Source organism: Macrotis lagotis, chromosome 1 (assembly GCF_037893015.1).
Source record: "Macrotis lagotis isolate mMagLag1 chromosome 1, bilby.v1.9.chrom.fasta, whole genome shotgun sequence".
NCBI lineage: Eukaryota > Metazoa > Chordata > Mammalia > Peramelemorphia > Peramelidae > Macrotis > Macrotis lagotis.
Window position 1 is genome coordinate 103588872 of NC_133658.1, and position 23438 is coordinate 103612309.

A 23438-nucleotide genomic window follows, 5' to 3' on the forward strand; every position below is an offset into this window, starting at 1 on the left:
ATTCATGAGAGCAATATAGATGATTTGATGAGATACCTAAATCTTTCATCCACTCATAAGATTCTTCACTTCATTTTGTCACTGCGTGCGGTAAACCAGGAATGAGATTTTGCAGGATAACAAATGTTTTCTTTTTTTTTTTTTTAAGGCAATAGCTTTTGGAGGTTTAAGGAGCCAGGAAGCAATTATATCTTTCTGTAAAAGGCAGATCCAAATGAAGACTGTTAATTTTGACTAGAAGAAGGGGTGAGACAGTGGTGGAGGAGGAAAAGAAGATAGTAATTTGGAACCTAGAAAATTCCCTAATGGCAGACAAAATGGGCCACCCAAACAAGGAGCTTTTGGTATCTTGAAGACAGGAGAGAACAATGAACATTTATGATATCAAGTGAAGAAAGATCTGAGAGGTTGGAAAGGAAACATGAAAAGATAAGTCAGAAGGCATTTATCTGCTCTGCAGTCTTGCCTGTTATTGAGTGACTGAACAATCTTATCATAGAAATGATAAGTAGTCATTCCATTTTAAAATTTGAAAAATAAAAAAACCAAAAAACTTCAGAAATATTGTGCTTTACTTAAAAAAGTACTACAAATGGGATTTGTTGTACAAAGTGGCCACAGGAGGGCATTTAATCCCAGCATTTCATGACATGTTGTTGAATCTCTGGGTCTATCTTATATTCAAGGTGTAAATGCAGACATTTGAAAAACTTTTTTTGGGAAAGTTGGAATTGAAAAGTAGTTGAAATCAGTCTCTGCTTTATTTGGCTTCTTAAAAATGCTTCTCACCCCATCCTTTTAATTTCTTCCCCAGATAGGTTATCACTAGTGGCCAGGGAAAAAACTCAGGATACAACTGTGATTTTATAGGTAGCCAAGTAGCTCTTCCCAATAAGCCAACAGCCTAGAAGAAGAAGACAGGATCAATAAGAAAGTCTTTTGATGTACAATGAAGAGTTATAGAACACAACATTTTTAGAAGCCAGAATTTTCCCACTCCTTCTACTGCATATTGCAATTTACACAAGCTGCTCAGATGCATTAGAACACAAACAGGTGGTAAAGATAAAAACCAAAATTAGACAATCTTATGGTAGACACAAAGGACCACTCTTCCCACTCCAAGTATTCTTTTTTCTATAAACAAAGAACTGAGGCAATTTTGCCTGCATTAAATCCTCCTCCTCCTCCTCCTCCTCCTTACCATAATCTTTATCATTATTGCTTGTTTAAAAAAACCCATTGGACTAGATAGCAGATTGTTGAACATGTCTCTCAGCAAGATGAAGCTTAGAATGGAATATATTTTCTTTCTTATGTTTCAACACTGAAGACTTGCACTGATGATCTTTTAAAAATCCACAAGAAGGGATACAGTTTTTTCTAAAAGGGGCAACATGGTAGAACTTCGAATGGGCAGAAAATAGAAGTGTAGGTTGCCTAGAACAACTAAACAGAGATTTTTTACCGCCTACATAGCTTTATAGAGATGTTTTGTGGCATTGTGGTGCCCTCTAGTGTCTTTTTGAGGTATAGTAACATATGGGAAGCTATTTGGCATTGAATTAATTCACAACCAAAAACAGTAGGATTTTAGCTCAGGATTTGAAAGAAAAATAGGTAAAGTCTGAGATAAAATTAAACTCAGATGTTTAACAAGCATAGATATTGCATTTTTTCATAGTTTTGTAACTTTTTGTCTCTATATTTACCCTATGAATCATTCCAACACATGTCAAGCACCTATTATATAAAATGCATAGGAGGGAAAATACAAAATAATGACATTGCTAAGTATAGTAAAAATGTAGTTGTCTGATTTATTTCTATTCTTAATCATGTTTTTTAGGGTTCTTTCAAGTCATTTAAAGTTTCCCAATAGAACAGTTTTTATCTCTGTTTTTTAACTGAAATCTGATTTTCCACTGACGATATCATTCACATTCTCCCACTCCCACTGACAGAGAACCAAAAATTATTTCAGGCTTAAGAGAAGTATATTTGATTCTTATTATCCCCTAAAACTTTAAACCTTATTTACCTGTGACTCGTAAACAAAGCGCAAAAATACTGAAATACACAAGATTGCTTTATTCTGTCCTCTCCTGGTTCTTGTTGACACCAATCTGACATTGAGATTGTGTCCTCAGATTTTATGAATGCTTTAGCATCTAATTCCCAATCTGCTTTACTCTAAAGGTTGCAATATTCTTTGGGAATGCCAATATTCATCATTTAACATTATTTTCAATTATTTTTGTCATATCTACCTCTTCAATTATAAAAGAGTATAAAATATAACAGCTAGGCGGTGCAGTGCATATAGCACCTGCCAAGGAGTCAGGAGGACCTGAGTTCAAATCCAGCCACAAACAATCATTTACCTAGCTGTGTGACCTTGGGCAAGTCACTGAACCCCAATGCCTTGTAAAACAAACAAATAAAAAAGAATATAAGACACGCTTCCCAATTCTACACTAATATGTTGAACCAGAGATGTCACTGTCAAACAATACAGAATACCATATAAGAGATAACAAAGGTACTGAAATAAAAATTCCATTTTCTGATCAAACATAATCTTTTTTCCTTATACTTGGATTCTGCAATCTAATATTAACATTTTCCCCCCTAGTTCTGAACACTATCCCCAGTACTTTTTAATCTTCATCCAATCTCCCTAATTCACGTAGCTCCATTTTTAGTCTTGTCTCCAAAGTTAGTCCTTTTTATGATTTTACTAGCTTAGTATCTTTAGCGATTTCACGAGTCACATATTTTTGACTCATGTTTTTATGGTCTTCCAATAATAAATTTTAATAACGCATGCCATTGAATTTTTCCATTTTTATGCTATGGTTAGTTTCAGAAGAGATAAATCACAAAATGACTTTTATTCCATATATATATATATGTACACACATACACACACATACATACATACATACATATATCTATTTGAGTCTAATTCTTAATAACTTCCACTTATATTAATCTTATACCTCATTCCTTACAGTGACCATTCTAGACCTTTTGTTCTCTTTTATAAGTCCCACAAGTCCCCTTTATCCTTACACTAACCACAGACAATTCAGTATACAATATTATAGGGTAACTTGAGAATTTAATATAAATTTTGGTTTCACATTTAAAACCATATGCAATCAGGACTTTTTTTATTTCCAGAGCTTTTACTTTAAGTTATCTGTACTCTTCTACTGACTTTTCTTCACATATGACATTCCATCTCCTATCTCTTTTCCATAGGTTGTCCCCAGTGCTTCTTCTTTTTAGCCCAGGCTTCCAAATAGATCTGTTTTGTTTTGTGTAATGATATTTATACAGAAAAGTGATTTCTGGTGGAGAAAGTACTGAGTGCAACACAAAAATCGTAAATACCTATATATATATATATATATGTATGTATGTATGTATGTGTGTGTGTGTGTGTGTACATATATATGAATCAATTCCAGAGTCTCATGAAAGAGGGATGTGTGTGGTTCCAGAGACTCTTGTGTGTGTGTGTGTGTGTGTGTGTGTGTGTGTGTGTGTGTGTGTGTGAGAGAGAGAGAGAGAGAGAGAGAGAGAGAGAGAGAGAGAGAGAGAGAGAGAGAGACAGGGAGAGATCTGCAGTAGACATCTTTGGCTCCTTCAAAAATTATCTTAAGCATGATCAGAGGCTAGTTCCCTTTCTTCAAAAGCAAAACCCTGTCTACTTTGTGTGTATCTTGTATATTTTGTCTTTTTGATTAGAAGAGTAATTGAAGCTCCTTTCGTATTTTTTCTTCCTTTGGCATACTCAGCACAGTGTATCAATTGAAACATATTAAGAACTTCATAAATTCTTGTTCATTCATGGATTAAATGTATGAGTTGTTTCCTCAACTTATTTCCTTCCTACTATTCCTCAGCTGCATCACTGATTATCTCTTTCCCTTTGTTCCCCAGAGGGAAGATATAACCTTACTCCTTTGTTAAAAGATAATCCATTAACTTGTTTTTATGATTCCTTCTTTTCCTATCTCCTCAAGGACTTTTCTACAGGAATCATTTTTTTTCTAACATTTTCAATCTCTTCCTTCCCAATAGTTCTTACTCTTTTTGTTTCTTTGTTCATTCCTCTTGTCCTATGGCTATCATTCCAGAATAAATTGTGATTTCTGCCTAAATTATATTACTATAAAAGTTCTCCTAAATAAGAACATTTATAGTCATATTATATAGTTAGGGGTAAGATTCTTATCTTTTTCTATATTTTAATTAGGACCAGATTTTCCATATTCTCCTTGACATCATCTGTAGTAGGGTCAAATCTGTCCTATATAAATGGAGACATTTAATGTCACACCTAAATTTTTCATGTAGTATGTAGGTATGAATTTAGAGTTTGTCTCTTTGTAAAATTAAATCATTTGTATGGGACCAAACTTTTGTTTTTGACCAGTGTTGTAGTTTACTAAGCCAACTACTCTGCCATGGTTAACAGTTTGGTCAGATCCTTCAAAATTGATTATTGAATTTCAGAATACTGAATTCTGTCATAGGGAATGAAGTAAAACTATCAGTTAAAATTTAAAAAGGATAATATAGAAATGGAATTTAAGAGGAATAATATAACTAAAGACTCAAACAAGAAATCAACTTTATAAACATAAGCTGCAAGAAGTTTGAATATAAAGTTCTCAGATGTTCTGAGGGATTTAATGAATCACAAACCCATGTTGTGGTAGCCAAAAAATAAAATTGGCTGCTTTAAGTAAGGAATAAAATCCAGGAATAAGGAGACAATACTGTGTTCTTTCCCTTTATCTGTATAGTGTATTTAATTCTGTGTGATGTATTTTATGAAGGACATTGATTAGGATGACTATCTATTTGAAGAATAAAAGTCTTGAGATTGTGGTATGCAGGGATCAGTTGAAAGAAATGAAGAAAAGCTTGGGGGGATGAAAGCTGTCTTTAATTATTTGAAAGACTGTCACATGGAAGAAAGTTTAGAATTTAATTAATTAATTAAACTCTGTCTCTGTCTGCTTCCCTCTTTCTTGTGTCAGAGGGTAGAACTTGTAAAAGAAGAAATTGCAAAGCAAATGAAGAAGTTTTAGGTTTAAAGAAATATATATATATATATATATATATATATATATATATATATATATATATATATATATATATATAACAGATAAGTTTGGTTCCTAGGGAACAATCCTGTACTTTGGCACAGTCCTCTAGGGACTAACTAATCCTCTTTCTCCTCAGTCCTAAAGGTGGGCCTCTTGGTCAAAAGAATGGCAGCAACTAGGATAATCATGAAGAATCCTGGTCTCCTAATTTAAAGAATCAACTCTGAAGGAGTATTAGAAAAGATATCTACTGTTTGTACATGTTCTCACCCATATGACATCAATAGAAAAGCACCTCTCACTCAAGTAATGGGAATTCTTGAGAGCAAGGGAAGATTCTAGGGTAGTACCTAACCTGGGATTGCCTCTTTAGAATCCATATTTTAAGAGTTCCAGATTCCAATTGCTAAACGAAATTTTCTAAAGAAAAGAGTTCTAGGCATGCAGATGTTTGACTCTTAGGGAAAAGACACTACAATTTGGTGCAACAAATGGTCTAGACTATACTTTTTTATTTTTGCTGTAAATTACTTGGCCAGAGCCTTTGGACATGCTTCTCTAATAGCCCAAAGTTTATTCTCCCTTCTTGGAGAGATTCAAACTATCATGTAATGACATAAAATGGATGAATATATATGATTTTGGAGTGAACATAAGACTCACTGGGATATTGAATGGTTACACAGAATATAACGCCAAATTTATTTTCTTCTCAAAATGAACCAAAAGCATGGAGTGTCAATACAAGTTTGCAAGACATGAGAGGACTCTGGAAGGAAGAAGAAATTCATTGAAAAAGAAAGAGAATTTTATCAATAGTAGGGTACTCTGAGTCTTTTATGTGTTTTTTGAATTTCTCATGAGAGAAAAATAAAGGTTTTCCTATGCCCAATATTCATGGCTACCCTGAATGTTTGTTAGAGGGAATCGCATCTGTGGAGAAATAAGGATAAGAATTATATTCTGAAATTATTTTAGGTTTTTGCAAGGCAAATGGGGTTAAGTGGCTTGCCCAAGGCCACACAACTAGGTAATTATTGTGTCTGAGACCGGATTTGAACCCAGGTACTCCTGACTCCAAGGCCGTTGCTTTAATCCACTAGCCACCTAGCCGTCCCTCTGAGATATTTTTATTAGAGATATATTGGCTGAGCAGTATTTGAGGAGTTATCTGGACTGGTCTCTATAAACTTAGAGCTTGAGCTGATGGATCATGGGTTACAGATATATAATGTTCTTTTTCATGATATTTTTCTTCTGTTGGTCCCCTAGCTTTCTAATAGTGTTGGAGAAATAAAGTAACATATAGTTTATTTAAAAAGAAATCAGTCCAAAGACTTCTAATGAATTTTGAAGCCATTTATCAATTGAGAGTCTGAAAGAACTTTCACATAGGAATTCTCTGTTGCTCCCTCCATCCTTACTTCTCAATCACTCTTAGACAAATTGAGTCAGCGTGACCCACTGACTAAATTGACCCATTGACCCACGGACTAAAATAGGAGCCAGAGAAGATGGGCTTGATCCTCATTCCTGACTTACTTTGTGATCTTCAGGCAAGTCCCTTTCCCAGTTTGGACATCCATTTCCTCATTTGTGAAATGAGATTGAGCTACATGAACCCTATAGTCTCTTCCAGATCTAGATTTTTTTATTCCATTTAGGTCCCTTCTAGATCTAAACAGATGATTCCTTCTCTGAAACATTTACTGAACTTACATGAGATCATCTTTAATAGAGGATATTTATCTTTTTGTTTTTCTTTTTGTAGAATCAGGCAATGTATTTACATGTAGCACCTACCTCTAGAAGAAGGCTATAAACTGCTCCCTTTTCAGCCATTTCAGTCCCTAGGTTTACATGGGAGGCTTCTATAAAAGTCTCTTTTCTGCTCTGTCTGTCTGTCTGTCTCTCTCTGTCTCTCTGTCTCTCTGTCTCTCTGTCTCTCTGTCTCTCTCTCTCTCTGTCTCTCTCTCTCTCTCTCTCTCTCTCTCTCCCTCCCTCCCTCTCTCATTGCATTCACTCACAGTGCCCCTTTCTATCTGCCCTTTAGGTAGCTTACCTAGCAAGCTGACTGAGTTTCCAAATCCCATTATTTGACAATTGCCACCTGACTGCTGTGTACAATAGACACCGTTTCCTTTCAATTGATGAGGATAAAAATACCTCCCTTTGCACTTGTGGGAAGGAAGAAAGGGAAATGTATCTGCCCTTCTAACCAGCATTTTCCTTTCTGAGTTAAACCCTTTGACGGGTGGGTACAAACAGGACTCCCTTTGAGAGTAATTCCGTGAGAGAAGGTAGGCAGCTATTAATAGTGCAGTTTATATGTTGGGTAGATGTATTCTCTGGAAATATGTTTTCAAATTAAATGCTGAATATTTGGTTCTCTTTCTTCTTTCTCAAAGAGGCATCTCTCAGCACTTAAAAGGAAGAGAGCTGTTTGGATTTGTCTCACCAGTTCCCCAAATCTCCAGGGTGGTCTTTTGACTCATGGAGAGGGAGAAAGATGCTCTTTAATACTAATGAAAAGAAATGACTTACCCAAACTTAAATTTGATTTCAAAGATATCTTTGAGCAATGGATTTCTTAGCATATATTTCTGATGAATTCTCCTACTGTTACCTTCCCCACTGGGGAAGTTTCAACTTGCTCTCCCAAGATCAAAGAAATCGATGTGGAAAGAAAACCTGCTCAAATTTTTCCCCCACTTGAGATGGCCGATGTTGAAAGAGCCATTTCTTTGATGGGGTGAGGATGCATTGTTAAAGACACAGGAGTAATAACTCTGACCTCTGACAGAGGGTCTTAAATATCTGGGAAAACCTCACCAGACATCACTGACAATCTTGAGGAGAAACTTTATTTAAACTGGTCATCTTGATCACAGATTTATTAAGAACATTTGTAATATTTTTAAAGTAACCAACCAAACAACAACAAACTTTTCACTTTGCTCATCTTCTTTTTTCTTCTAACATCAAGAAGAATATATTATTTCTAACTCTTCAAACTTTTACCATGTATGAAAGGCAATCTTAGATGTTGGCGTTTTTGAAACCTGCTATGAAAAATACATATATTTCTGCCACATTAAAAGAGAAATACAGGATTTTGTGTTGCATTATAAATCACCTGCTGTCAAATAGGCAATCTGACTAGAGCAAAAAAAAAGTTTAAAAACTATGGATTTTTTATTTAAGCAGAGATTGAAACTGCGACCCAAACTTTGTAACTCACTTTTCAGATCTAAATTCCTGGCTCCTGCTGTGCTTTGGGTTGTGATTTTGGTATCAATCTTAACAGTGTGCAGATTGTTGGTGTCCCTCGAAATCATCACATTGTGCCACTGGTTGTCATTCAGTGGCTTATTTGAGCTCCCTTTGATGAGGTTAGCACCATTTCCCAAGTCAAAGACATAATGCAAGTACCTAAGGAAAGAACAAGAGAGGTGAGTGATGGAGGGGCTTTCTAACTAAAATGAAGTCAGCCACATGGATGGACCTTATGCTGAAAACAATTTCAGTTGTCTGGAAAAGATACCACATTCTTGCAATGGGGAAACTTCTTGCTAGTAGTGGAAAGTAAACCTCTTGCTAGCAAAGACTATTTTTTATTTTTATCTTAGTATTCTCAGTACCACAAAGTTCAGGATAGGTGAATAATAAAAGCTTGCTGGATGGGATTACATCGTGAAATAATGAAAACTACTTTTAATTTTTAAAAAATCCTGTAATGCTTTTAAAACATTAGATAACATATTTTTACTTGAATTGTCAGGAAATTCACTTTGAATTTTTACCTCTTTCCATCTTTTTGCTTCTATGAAATAGAGTCAAATCCTAGTTAACTTGGAAGAATTGGATGCTCTGGGATCAATTTAATTTTCATATCAACTTAGTTATAATGCTTTACATTTGCATAGTATTTTATAGAATACTTTCACACATTATTTCATAAGGGACTTGAACTTGTTTGATCTGGGAGGGTAAATATTGAGGGATTTCCTTTTATATGAGGAGACCAAAGTTCAGAAAAATAAACTTGCTGAAACCTAAACAGTAATTGACAAGATCAAGACTTGAACCCAGTGGTTTTGATTCCAAATACAGCACCCTTTATCCTAATTTTGTAAGTTCTCAGTTGAAAATATTTCTAAAATATTTCAATTCCATTTCTATTCAATATAATGATGGTAACTAACCAAAAACAAATCTTTGAGTTTATTCTTGAGATCATAGACAATCTATGAAGGTTGACTAAATGAATTACTAAATCTATGGGAAAGGTCTGACTTTCAGAGTCTCTTTTTTTCTGACTATCTCTATTTGCTTGGTCTTTCATCCCTTTTTTGTTATCCACTAAGAGCCTTCTGTTAGAAATTTCCATTTCCCAGGTAACCCTGTTGATTGATATCTACTTGCCAATGACCTGAGGGATAGAAAGCCCTTCAGATATAACTGAACAAAAATAATTTTCCTTTTTTATCTTCAAAGAATTTCAGGTGAAAGAGAGGTAAGAGACCATCTAGTTCAAATGTCACCTAAACAAACATTTACTTTACCAAAAAGTATATATCTAGGCTCTGCTTAAGAATTTCTGCAAGGAGGAAATTTATAACCACTCTCCTAGAAGTAGAAGTCACCAAAAGAATTCTGTGTAACTGGGCACTCTGTTTAGTTGTATTCTAGTAACTTAGATTTTTAAAAGAAAATTTGGCCATGAGATTACAAATATAAAACTGGAATGGACATGATGAGTCCAATCCCTTGCACCTTACAGGTGAAGAAACTGAGGATGATAGAGGTCAAGGCAATTGCTCATATTCATAAGAGATAGTAAACAGCAGATCTCCTAACCTGCGATTCCAAATTCATAACTTTTTTCCACAGCAACCACACTTGTTTTTATATGCACCTACCCTTTAACTAATTCAACCACGATAAAGTCATTTCCATCGCCACTATTGTATAAAATCAATCCATCTAGAGATGTTGTCTTGAATTGGAAAAAAAGATGCATAGAGGTGTATGCTTGCAATGTAGCTAAGGCAACATAACTTGATTTGGTCTTGAAAGTGACAGGATCTGCTATGATGTTTCTGAAGCCAAATCTGGCATTTAGCTCACAGTAGTCTATGTCGCCATTTTTACACAAGTCAATATATGCCATTCCATTAAAAGTCAGACTTTGCAGGTGGCCAATGAAATTGGAAGGGACAGAGGACAAATACCGCCGCTCTGTTATGATTCCAGTCTCTATGTTGTGGAATTCCAACCGTGTATGATCTCCTGCCATTTGACCTACAAAGAGAAAAAAATAATATCATTGTAGTGTTTCACTGAAAAAAATATAACAAAAAGAATTAATACTTTCAAAATTACCACAGATGACATAATTCTTTAAAACATAAGGGACCATTTTCCTCTTGTTTTTAAATTGCCTTAAAAAAGTCCTTCTTTTCTCTTCCTCCTCTTCATCCTTCTTGTTTCTTCATTTGCCAATTATGAATTAATCACTTTGCATTAAATTTCTGTTGATGATTCTCTTTAAAAGTATAATCTTCAAATAGTAGAGTTTATTTTTGGAACAACACAAAGAAATGAGAGGTGTATGCAATATTTTTCACCTGTATTTTCAATCTTAACTATAGATTTTTTTTTTAGGTTTTTGCAAGGCAAACAGGGTTAAGTGGTTTGCCCAAGGCCACACAGGTAGGTAATTATTAAGTGTCTGAGACTAGATTTGAACCCAGGTACTCCTGACTCCAGGGCCGGTGCTTTATCCACTACGACACCTAGTTTCCCCTTAACTATAGATTTTTAATTGAAATTTTATTTTTCCAAACAGAGTGTTATGATAGTTTTTCCAACATTAATCCATATGCATATGTATATTTTAAGTTAAAAATTTCCTTCCACCTTCCCTTCCCACCTTCTAACAGCGGCAGTGAGCAGTCAGATTAACATTATACAATCACATTTTTGATAAACAGGTTTACAGAGTAATAATTTTTGGCATGAGGAATTAGGATTAAGGGGGAAAAGGTACATAAGAGATAATTTTTATAAGGTGTTCATCAGATTCTGAAGGTTTTTTTTTTTTGGTTTTGTTGTGTTTTTTTCCTCTGGATGGTAATAGCATTGTTCATAACTGGTCTAATATGATTGCTCTAACTCCCTGAACTGCTGAGAGAATCTGCTTCCATCATAACTGATCACCTCACAATGTTGTTGTTAATATGCACATTAACAACAATGTGTACATTGTTTTCTTGGTTTCTGCTCCCTTCTCTCAACATCAGATCCTGTAACTCGTTCCATGTTTCTCTAGAGTCTGACCATTTTTGTTTTTTTTTAATAGAACAATAATATTCCATAGTATTCATGTACTATAACTTGTTTAGCCATTCCCCAGTTGATGGACATCCCCCCAATTTCCAATTCTTTGTCATTACAAAAAGAGCTGCTATAAATATTTTGGAAATGTGGAACTTTCCCATTTTTTATGATTTCTTCTGGATATAGTCTAGAATTGGAATTGCTGGGTTAAAGGGAATGTACAATTTTATTGATCATTGGACATATTGTTCTCCAGAATAGTTGGATCCATTCACAACTCCTTAACCATATATTTTCCATTAAAAAATCATATTATTAGTTCAAGTAAAAAATTAACTAAAACTGTGTAAATGAATAATAAAACCTTGTTTAACTTTTATGTTGTGCTAAGTACTGGTGATACAAAGAAAGGTGAAATGTTTTCTGCCTTTGAGGGACTTCTATTCTGAAGGAAGAAGATAATATATAAAGGGGAGTAAGAAATCGGAAATAGGTGGGATACAACATGTAGGTATGGTTTGGAGTTGACCAATAAATATTAAGTTCTTGATTCTCAGTAAAATAATATTTTTTAAAAACCCTTTTATATTACAGCTCATGGTGCTAGAGACAAGGTCCAGTTCTTTCTTGCAGGAAAAAATTCATGATAATGAAAGAACTCTGAAGTTATGATAAATGTATATCAGTCATTTAACTGTCTATGGATTCATCCCAGATTTATAGTTAACAAATTTTTACTTTGAAACTTGATTCCCTTCCATAAAAATTTCACTACATTGTGATTCCCAGGGGAAATACAGCATAACTGCTCATTACTACATTTAAGTAGTCTTCTCCTTAAATTTGAAAAGTTAATTAGGTGTCTGCTCTGACTTCCAGTTTTTTTTTAACAAATAATTATGGTTCTTCAAACATAAAATATTGTCTAGTCCAGCTGTAAGTGACTGTTTTACACCTTACACACTATCCACTTTGCATTTAAAATCTCAGTTCCTAAATTGATAAAGCATTTCCAAAAGAAGCAACAAAAATGGAACACACTAACAAAAATATCTCAAAGAACCTTGATGTTATGTTCTTTCCTGACTGGAGATGTCATCATCCAAAAAAAAAATTCAGCTGTATTAAATAGGTACTTAGAGATTCGCTCTGACCCCAGATTGCTTTCTATTAAGACCCATGAAAAACCAATCTTGTCCTGCCTTGCCTTGGTTCAGATAACTATAACCTCTCTGACTTGTCCTTGCCCATATTAGTTGACATTGTGTTTCTTCTCCGACTTTTCAAAGTCATTTTCACTTCTAATCAAGTTCTTCAAGGTGCTACTCATCCCACTCAACTTGGTGTAATTGGAAAATTTACCGAGCATACTCTATTCCATCATCCATATCATTAATGAAAATGTTAATTAGTGCTAGGCTTACTATTATCCGTTGAGAACATCCACTCAATATTCCAGCCACAATGACTTTCTTTTTTTAGTTCTAGAGGAGAAGGGACCTTGGAAGCCATCTAGTCCACTTCTCACTTTTCTTTTTTCTTTTAAATTTTATTTATTTTAACCTCAACTTAATAAACAAAACAAACATTTTCATAAAATAGAATAGAAAAAGATGATTTCACAAAAAATTGGAAATCTATTTTGTATATTTTGCTATCCCTTTTAAATAAATAATGAAGTTATCATGTAACTGTTTTCTCTTTTTTGTCCTCTCCCTGTACACCAAGATGGCAAATTAGACACAGATACTTGCTTCTATTTATTAGTTCTTTCTTTGTATGTAGATAGTGTTTTCCTTCATAGGTCTAGTTAATTTGGGTATAATCTAGTTATAGATTATAATTATAGCTATAGTAGTCTCCCTTTTAAAAAAATTAATAGTATTTGATTTTTTGAATTATATATGATAGTTTTCAACATTCATTTTTATAAAATTTTGATGGTCAAATAATTTTTCTTCCTCTCTCCCTTCCTACCTCCCCAAGATAGCAAGCAATCTGATAAAAGTTATACAAGTACATTTTTGTCAAACATATTTCCATATTCGTAATGTTGTGAAAGAAGAATCAGAAGAGAAAAAAAACATGAGAAAGAAAAAAAACCCCAAAACATAAAAAAGTGAAAACAGAGCTGATAAACTTTTTAAGACTTGTTTTTTTTTTTTTTAAATGTAAGGATAATACTTTTAGGCTGAATCTACTTTAATATTTTCTCTAACACTTAAATATAGATTATCAACAAAGTGGTTAATCAATTTATAATTTGTAGTTTTGTCAGTTTCCAAGGTGCAAAAAGTTTACACTTAAAATTTAATAACTGATGCTCTGAACTGGTTCAAGTTGAGTACAAGCACACTTTTACTGGCTTTCTTTCCCTTCCAATTCCTTCCGCATTCCCCACCAGTCACTCTGCTTTTGGACTTTTTTTTTTTCTGGAGCTCTCCATCATGTCTTCCTTTCCCAGGAAACTCAGCATTGGCAAATCTAATTATGCCACAAGTTTGGACATACCTGTTCTCTACACCTGGAGGGCAGGATCATGGGTTTCATGGTTACTATTTAAGGAGAGAGAGGATTCAACAATTTTTCTTCCCATTTCTCATCAGCCACACTGCTTTTGGACTTCTTTGGATATTTTCATTGTTTCCCAGGGTTATATCTATATCCCCTATCTTTTGTGTGCTATCTTCCTCAATTAGGTTATAAGTACTTTAATGAAAGGAACTGTGTTTTTATTCACTTATTTTTGCTGCACAGATTTTGTTCTTTAAAAAAGTCTTTTAATTTTGTGTAATCAAAATTGTCTGTTTTATTTTCTGCTATCTTATTCATTCCTTTTTTGGTTATGAACTGTTCTCATTCATGAATTTGAAAGATAATTTCTTCCTTGAATCTCTGATGTATTTCTGATGTCATCCTTTAGGTGATATTTATACATTTGGAATTCATCTTGTGGATGATTAGTATTTGTTTAATTTCTTTGCAGTTTTCTAAGCAATTTTTGTCAAAAAGTGAGTTCTTTCCACCCCCTCTTTAACTCATGAGGAAACTGAGGTTGAGTGATTCAATGACCTGTCAAAGGTCATCCAACTAGTTTGCTTCCCTTCTTAGAACCAGTGTCCCATTTTCTTTTTCTATTTTCTTTCTTTTAAATTATAATTACTATTTGATTAGTGATGGCATTTCTGATTTCTTTCCTTCAATTAGTTAAAAATTTTATTTTTTTCATTTAATTAAAATAGTAAGAATGAGACTTTAAAGAAATATTCACTGGGGTAGCTAGGTGGCGTGGTGGATAAAGCACCGGCCTTGAAGTCAGGAGTACCTGGGTTCAAATCTGGTCTTAGACACTTAATAATTACCCAGCTGTGTGGCCTTGGGCAAGCCACTTAAGCCCATTTTCCTTGCAAAAATCTAAAAAAAAAAACAAAAACAAAAAAAAGAAATATTCACATAAAAATCCATCTTTTAAAATATTATTAGCAAAAAAAATTTATCTTATTGAATTTGCCAATTTGACAGCTGATAATTTCTCCCCAAATTTAAACAAAATTCATACCTAGGAACATATGCTCCCACCCAATTTTTACATTCTTTCTCTAGCCCCTTATACTAGTGAACCTACATTATCACCATCCTTCAGTACACTTTACTTTCCTTCCTTTTATTTATTTATTTGTTTGTTTGTTTGTTTATTGGTTAAGTGTCACATTGGGAAGAATAGCAGGCCTTCACTTTCTCCCAGTTCAAGGGAGTTAGATCAAGACGCTTTTTTTCTTTGCAACATTTAACATTATTATAGAACAACAGGGAAAATAATTCTTTGTGTCTTTTGTCCTTTCATCTATCTATCAATGAACATTTATTAATTGCTTATTGTTAATCCTTTGATTAGTACTGGGGATGCAAAGAAGAAAAAAATGAATTGGTCTTTGCTCTCAAGAAATTTATATTTGATCAGGGTCCCAGAAGCTCATTTTAAAAATTTTGATTTCTGATTTCTCTTTTACTACATATATATATATATATATATATATATATATACACACACACACACACACACACACACACACACACACACACACACACACTTTTCCTTTTCATCTTCTCCCTTCTTAGGGAATTACACTTGATCTGTGATTATTTCTATTAAATAGATTATTACACTATCACTCTTTTGGGAACTTATCTCTAGGGATAGTTAATAGAGTAATGAAGGTTTGCAGAGGTTCTTAACTCCTGTGTGTGTGTGTGTGTGTGTGTGTGTGTGTGTGTGTGTGTGTGTGTGTGTGTGTGTGTGTGTGTGTGTGTGTGTGTATGAAGAACCTTCTTGGATGTCTGGTGAACCCTATAAATGTCTTTCTTAGAATAGTATTTTTCATATGCATAAAATAATTAGAATTAAAAATTATATTGAAATTCAATGACCAAAAATAATTGTTAATGGATCCAAGGTTAAGGTCCATCGATTTCAAGGTGCACTTTTAAAAAACAAGTTCAGTTTCTATCTTCATTCCCTTGTTATTTTAGGCTGTGATTTTGCAGATGTTTGATGTGTTGAAATACAATTTCTTATTAGGGCTCTGATATATCCAAACCCTTTGGGAATAGGGAATGTTTCATTTCTATCTCCTCAGACCATGAACAACATCTTCAATACTTCTTTTTTTTTAGATAGGAATTGTGATTTCAATGATGTAGATATCCCAGTGTGAAAGTTCTCTTTACAAATGCAAACTTGTAATTGGTTTCACAATTTATAGTTTTAGACAATTGCCTAAAACACTAAGAGACTAACTGATTTGCTTAAGATCACAAAACTAGTAGATATCAGAGGTAATGTCTGGACATATCCAAGTCTTTTTGCCTTCAAGTCTTTAATCTGCTATATAATACTGCTTTAAATAAAAAGGGAATAAATATTTATTGAACTAAGTTGAATGTCTATTTCTCCCTCATTGATGCTATCATCTGTCAGCTTCTTGACCTCAGCATCTTTTGTAAACTACACTATAAACTATACGATGTACTCAAATAATCAATAAGCAAATATAAAAAATGCTAAATTTTTACTGTGTTTCAGTCATGGATGTTAATCAGTAGATCTTCCATAGCATTGAATGTCACAATTCATTTGCTACATTAACTTCCAACAAATATTTAACTGCCAGGAAAAATTATGAGTTCAAGAACTCAAAAGTTGTCCTCAATATAGAGTTGAACCATTCAAAGAATTTGTTTTTTGACTATATTTCTTTCTTTCTTTCTTTTTTTGCAAGGCAATGGTGTTAAGTGACTTGCCCAAGGTCATACTGTTAGTAGGTATTAAATGTCTGAAACTGGATTTGAACTCAAGTCCTCCTGACTCCAAAGTTGGTGCTCTATTCACTGTGCCACCTAGCTGCCCCCAGCTATGCATATTTCTTAAAAGAAATTCGTTTTTCTTGTTTTTTCCTCCTCTCCCTTGCCCCGCTATAGGATGGGTTGGGGAAGTCGAAGGGAAACAAAATAGATTTGTTAATTGAAAACAATAGAGAAATAAGAATATCTACATATTTGAAATGTTGCATATACTTTCAATTGAGGTCACTGTATAATATTTTTTTAAACATTTCTATGAAAAGGGCATAATCTATAAAGTTATTTAATAAAATACATATCAATAAAAGTAAATATTTGAGAAACAAAATATGGAGTTCTCTCACTTTCTTTTTAAGTTCAGTTGTTTATGATAGTGGCTAACTTAAGAATAATCCAAAGCAATAATTATAACCGACATTTGAGGCAACTGAGAAAATTAGAATATCAAGTGGTTAATTGTAGGAATTGAGTGAACTACATGGATTCCATCTTGTAACTCAATTCTGAAACTAACTTAGTTTCTATTGGATTATGAGTCTAGTCCAATTTCTGTCTTGTGAGAAAACTATTCAATTGTGGGAACTGGGAGAAAATCTTACTGTATTGTTTGAACCTAATCATGCATGAATGGGAAATTGGACCACCTTTCCCTGCTACTTAGAGAATCTTAACCAATGACTATAATGATCAGAAACAAAGCCAGATTCAGGGTCTTTTCTTACAATTTTATATCTCAAGCAATCCATACGTTTTATTTGCATACTGTTAAATCAGTTTTTGTTTCCACATTTCTTTGATTGTTTTTGGTGGACTGGGTCTCTTTTTTCTGAATTCAGATAGATGTATCTATTTACTCTCCTTGTCCCAATTTGGAATTGGAGGAATCTTTCCTCCAATTAGCAATCAGATTACCTGATGTATTGTTTCCTTGCAATTAGCCTTATTTTATAATTGTTTTTAATTATAAAAGTCTTCCCCCCCTGCATTTAGGATCCAGATCTAAGCTAAAGAGAGCTGGTCCCTCTTTATTAGGTGATTGGAATTCATTGCTTAAGAAATCAATAATCTCAAACTTGAACTTTTATTTCCCCAGTCATTTTATCTTTCTCTTGCCATACATTTACCTTATAAAGTGGGAGCTACAGTCATCATATCTATTTTTACCAATCAGGGAAGAACAACTAATACATCGAAAAATTTGCCTTTAGATGCAACTAGGATTGAATTAGGATTTGAACCCAGGTGCAGCACACTATCTTCTACATTATCTTCCAATGGTCAGCAAAGCATTGTAGAGATTATAGAACAGGGTCTTTTAGTCATTGAATCAAAAGAATTGAGGAGTCTGCCTTTGAAAAATGTCAGTTCCTTCAAAATTTAATCCCTAAGACTACCAAACTGAGAAGTTTGAACTAACAGGGAAACATTTACATTGTATATGACCCCAAACTTCATTAAGCTCAAGGGGACTATTTTTCTAACCTTATAGGAAAAGACAGTTAACTCAATATAGGTCCTTATCAACCTATAGAGTTTGATTATATGAATCTTGGTTTTGCAATATATTTTAGCAAAACAGTAGAGAAAACATCATTGTCTGATGTTTCAGCCCCTAAGATTACATGTTAACTGAAGCATCTGCCAGACTCTACAATTTATGAGTTATGACTGGAAGGACTCTTTATTAATCAAACATTACTTTCATCCACTCAGCCTAATCCCAGGCAGTTAAGGAAACTTAAAAAATCAAAATGAGTAATGTGAATGAGGAGAGGACTTGCTTGGTAAGAGTATTAAAGCACATTGGAACAAGCCCAGGTTATGAAAAGATGAAAAGATAAATCAAAATCATTTGGAGTCTAGATTTAGGCTTCATTCATATGCACTCTGGAAATTAAAAGGAAAGACCTAATTATATCTCAAGAGAAAAAAAAAACATTGCTTGGCATCAGAATTATATCCTCTACAGCTTGAATCCCTGCCCACTTTTAGTGGCATTATAAACCCTTCATAATTTGGCTCCCACCTCTTTCTACACTGAACTCACAGAACTCTATCCTATACACTTTGTGTTCCTGCAAGCCTGGTCTGATTACTCCCCCTTGTACTCGATAGTCTATCTCTTGCCTCTTTGCCTTCTCAGATGGTCCTCATGTCTATTCCTTTCACCTTTGCTCTTGGGATCTCAAGCTCTCTTCTAGTCCCAGATGCTCCACCCTGATCTACATCTGATCCTCTACTCTCAGACCCTATCTAGTCTTTTATATGACTATCCTGGACATTGTAGGGGCTTAATAAATGCCCCTTTTCCCCTTCCCTTCAGCTAAGTATTTGACACATAAAAAGTATTTAATAATGATTTTTTATTCATTTATCCCCTTGTAACTCACTTATTTGTGTCCTTATTGTTTTCCTTCAGTAGCATGTGAGCTCCATGAGTTCATGGACCATTTTATTTTTATCTTTTTATCTCCAGTACCTGACATAGTAGGGATTTAATAAATGTTTGTTTTAGTTCTTAGTATCATTATGACCTTACCCTATTGTTCAGCTGCAATGATCAATTAACATTAACAATTAAAGATTTCTCATTTCATATTGAATGCATGTGGTCTGAAAGACCAAGGCTTAAAGAACTGTTCCTCCTTGCTATTTTGCTTATAACTTTGGCACCCTCAACTAAAGCCTTGCTGAGCCAAACTAGCTGTGAAAATAGCTTGATGAACTACTCACAAGAGAGGAATTTGGTTAATTATGGAGTAAGGAGGGTAACGATGAGAAGGTGGGACTGGAGAGGGAGATAGGGAAAAAAACTTAGAAGATGATAGAGGAGGATGGATAGGAAAAAGTTAAAAAACCCATAAAATTTAGGAGAAAAAAAATATGGTCCAAAATTGGCCAGTGTATAAACTCTGAAACTTTACTGAAAGTGTTGCTCCTTGTTAAAAAAAAAGTTTGTTAACATTTGTTGCTGCTAACAACCTTGTTAACAATCCTGGAAAGAATTAATCTTTGAACTGTTATGAGATATCATTAGAAAAGATAGAAAGGAAAGAGGAGAAAGTAAATGGCATCTGATATCTGATAAAGGGACATAGGAGCAGGTGTGTGTGTGTGGGGGGGGGAAATGCCCAAAAAGTTGAGGTTGTGAATGGCTGAAGGCAACCTAGTGTAATGAAAAGAGCACAGATTTTGAAGCAGAAATCTAAGGTTTAAATTTCATCTCTCTCTGCTTCTTACTAGTTGTATGACCTTAAGCATTTCATTTAATCTCTCTAGACCTCAGCAATCTCATCTGTGAAATGAGAGGATTGAACTGGATGATCTCTACGGTTATTTCCAGTTCCAAAGATCTAAGATAAATTTTTATATGACAAAGTCAAAACTTTCATTCTCTAAAAGTCCTCTCTAACGTCCTCTTCCTTTATTTATTAAGTATATACCAGTTATATCCTCTACTGCTACAAATACTCATATACCTTCACAGAAGAATTGAGGTCCATTTTTAGTTTTATGTATTTAGGATCAAAGAATTTAAAGCTGGAAGGGATTTTAACACATAGCTCTCATTGTATAGAGGAGCAAACAGAGGCCAGAGAGGGAAGATGAATTTTTCAAGTGGTAAGTGGTAGAGTAATGGTTTGAACCCAGGTTTCTTGACTCCAAATGTGGCCTCTGGTTTCCTTATCCCAGAGTAGAGTTAGTAGTGCACAGATTAGAAAATCAATGCTTCCCATAAACTCTGTTTTACTCAAAGGTGGTCACTGAGCCCTGGGAAAAAAAAAAGATTGAACTCTGGCATAGCTAAAAATACAGAAGATTCAAGAAATGAATAAAAAAGTATTGAAGGGATTACTGTGTACTAGTAGTATGCTAAGCAAAATATATATATATATATAAGTTTGAATATATATATATTATGTGTTTATATATTTATATGTGTAGGCATATTTATTTGTGTGTTATGTATTTTGTATTATTATATATGTAATTTATATATTATTATGATTATATGTTTATTATGTATATACATATTTATTCATAGACATACACACATACATATGTTCATATGTGTATATCTTATTATATCTTATTCTCTGCTCAAGGAACAATTGTCTAATCAATGCTGCTATTGTTTGTGGAAATGATAACAGTTGACTACCAGATGGATCAATTTTACATCCCAGTGATTATCCTTTGTCATTACTCTGCTGTAAATGTATGAATGTGGTATTTGTATGTACATACATATAACACCCCCAAGACAGGTGTAAATGTATACATGCACATGTATACAAACATGTATATGTCTATAACCTACACACCTATATCCATATATATTTAGGCATATATGGATATACATACATAAAAATGCCTGCACATATGCAAACACATATGGATGCATATATTCACACATGCACACATATCTGTATATTTGATCAGGGAAGGATTTTGTCACCTGGGGAGTCACAGAGATAGTAAACTGATACATGGGCTAATCAATTGACATGTTTTTAAATAGTGGCCATCTTGATAGGACAATTGTGGCCAGAGAAAGAGACGGGAGTAGTATATATGATAATGAGACAAATAACAGGTTGGTCCAGGTAACTGGTTGAACATGATGAGAAGACTGGTCTGAACTAGGTGTAATTATGTTGAGCTCTGTTAAATTTATATTCATTCCCTCACTCACTATTTGAATCATTCCAAGATGACTAGGCAACAAAAAAAGTGCCACTTTCCTTTTTTTCCCCAGTACTCCTTTTCACAGAATAAGCTCTCCTGGCCCTGGATGGCAGGTGGTGGGACAACCTGATACCACCATGGTTTTCTCCACTGTTGTTGCTTGACTGCCTATCGATCTTTTATGAGAAGGACTCAACAACTTTATTCTTTTTTGTGACTCAGAAGGTCACACTGCTTTACCATCTGCCTTATGTCTACTCCTTCACTCTCCTGGCAGGATTATCTGATAAATGGATGTAGGATAAGGACCCCTGAGCCTGGTGCCCCTATTGTTGGTGAACCTTTAGCATTCCTAGAATGTCTTCCCTGAATCTCAAATTTCTTTTATTTTTATATATGAGAACTTTGGGTGCCTTATGTATGAGAACCTTGAGAGAGGTATTGTGTCATTTATCTATTTGTATTGCCATACTTAGCAGTGTTTGCCACATAGCAATTATTTAAAAGTTCTTTCTTCCTCCCTCCCTTCTTTTTTCCTTTCTTTTTTCTTTCCTCTCTCCCTTCATCCCATTTTCCTTCCTTTCTTTTTCTCTCTTTCTTCCTTTCCTTCTTCCTTCCTTCTTTTTTCTTTAACTTTCTTCTTTCTTTCTTTCTTTCTTTCTTTCTTTCTTTCTTTCTTTCTTTCTTTCTTTCTTTCTCTTTCTTTCTTCCTTCCTTCCTTCTCTCTCTCTTTCTTTCTTCTCTCTCTCTCTCTCTCTCTCTCTCTCTCTCTCTCTCTCTCTCTCTCTCTCTTTATTTTTTCTTTATAGTTCACTCCCAAAATGGGAATTCCAAAACTACACAAACAGGGAGCATTGTTTCTGAATATCTAAAGGACAAACCTGAAAATTTCCTATGAAATAAAAAATGGGAGCCAAAAAAAAGGTCAGTTCTTGACTTCTTCACTTGGAGTCTACTGTTGAATCCTTATTGTTAATGTTTGGCACTGGAAATCTCTGCTAGAAAAGGTTACAGGGGCTTTTTTTCATCATCCAAAAACAGAACATAGGCATTCATGAGTTAATTATATCTTATATTGTTGAAAATCCTTACATATTTGCACTGTGGAATTAAGCTCTGTTCTCAAGCTTGTGTATTAATCCTTTCTTCCAGAATATGATTTCTGTATTTCCATACTGATGCCTTTGTATATGCCCATTTCTATCATCTAAACTACATACCCCTATGCTAGCTTCTTTCCAAACAACTATCCATCTTTCAAGTTCCTTCACTGTCCTGACTGTAAGTAGTCAGTAACTGAGCAATGGAGAAGTTGAGTACTATTATAGATTAGATTATATAGACTACAAATCATAGAACCCAGATTTTAGATCTCAGTCTCCCATTTGCAAGCCAGGTCAACTCAGAAAAAAATAACTCCATACCTTTGAGTTTTAGTTAAATTACCCCAAATTGGGATAAAAACATTTGCTTTTTCCTTTTTGAGTTGTTTCAGTGATGTCTGACTCTGAGACGCCAGTAGGGGTTTTATTGGGAAATATAAGAGAATAGTTTGCCATTTCTATTCTAGCTCATTTTTTCATCTGAAGAAACTGAGGTAAACAGGGTTTAGTGATTTACCTGACTAATACATATATAAGGTCAGATTGGAACTCAGTAAAATGAGGGGAAAACTGGATAATATCTGTGACATTGTTATGCAAACTATAGAATCTCATAAACTGCTCTTCATTTATAAGTTTCATTGGTTTACTGACCTGAAGGAACATACCAAAAGCAGTTTTGATATAGCCATGAGTCCTATTATTCCTTAGACCATCCCTGCTAATAAATGAGGTCAGTTCACTCCTTTAGGGCATCAGCACCATTTATAGTACTGTACTAAATGAGTAACAATTATTGCTTTGTCCTTTACCAGTA

The 23438-nt window shown here is 34.1% G+C and overlaps 1 protein-coding gene across 24 annotated transcripts in view; it reads right to left on the reverse strand.

Moving 5' to 3' along the window:
• The window catches only part of NRXN1 (neurexin 1), a 1421526-nt gene that overhangs the window by 718272 nt on the left and 679816 nt on the right, over nucleotides 1–23438 (reverse strand). For all 24 annotated transcript variants that reach the window (XM_074205787.1, XM_074205768.1, XM_074205895.1 and 21 more), the window contains 2 exons: nucleotides 10049–10430; nucleotides 8368–8558 (listed from right to left, as the gene is read on the reverse strand). In XM_074205787.1, the coding sequence (XP_074061888.1) occupies nucleotides 8368–8558; nucleotides 10049–10430 (573 nt within the window). The remainder of the gene's footprint in view (nucleotides 1–8367; nucleotides 8559–10048; nucleotides 10431–23438) is intronic.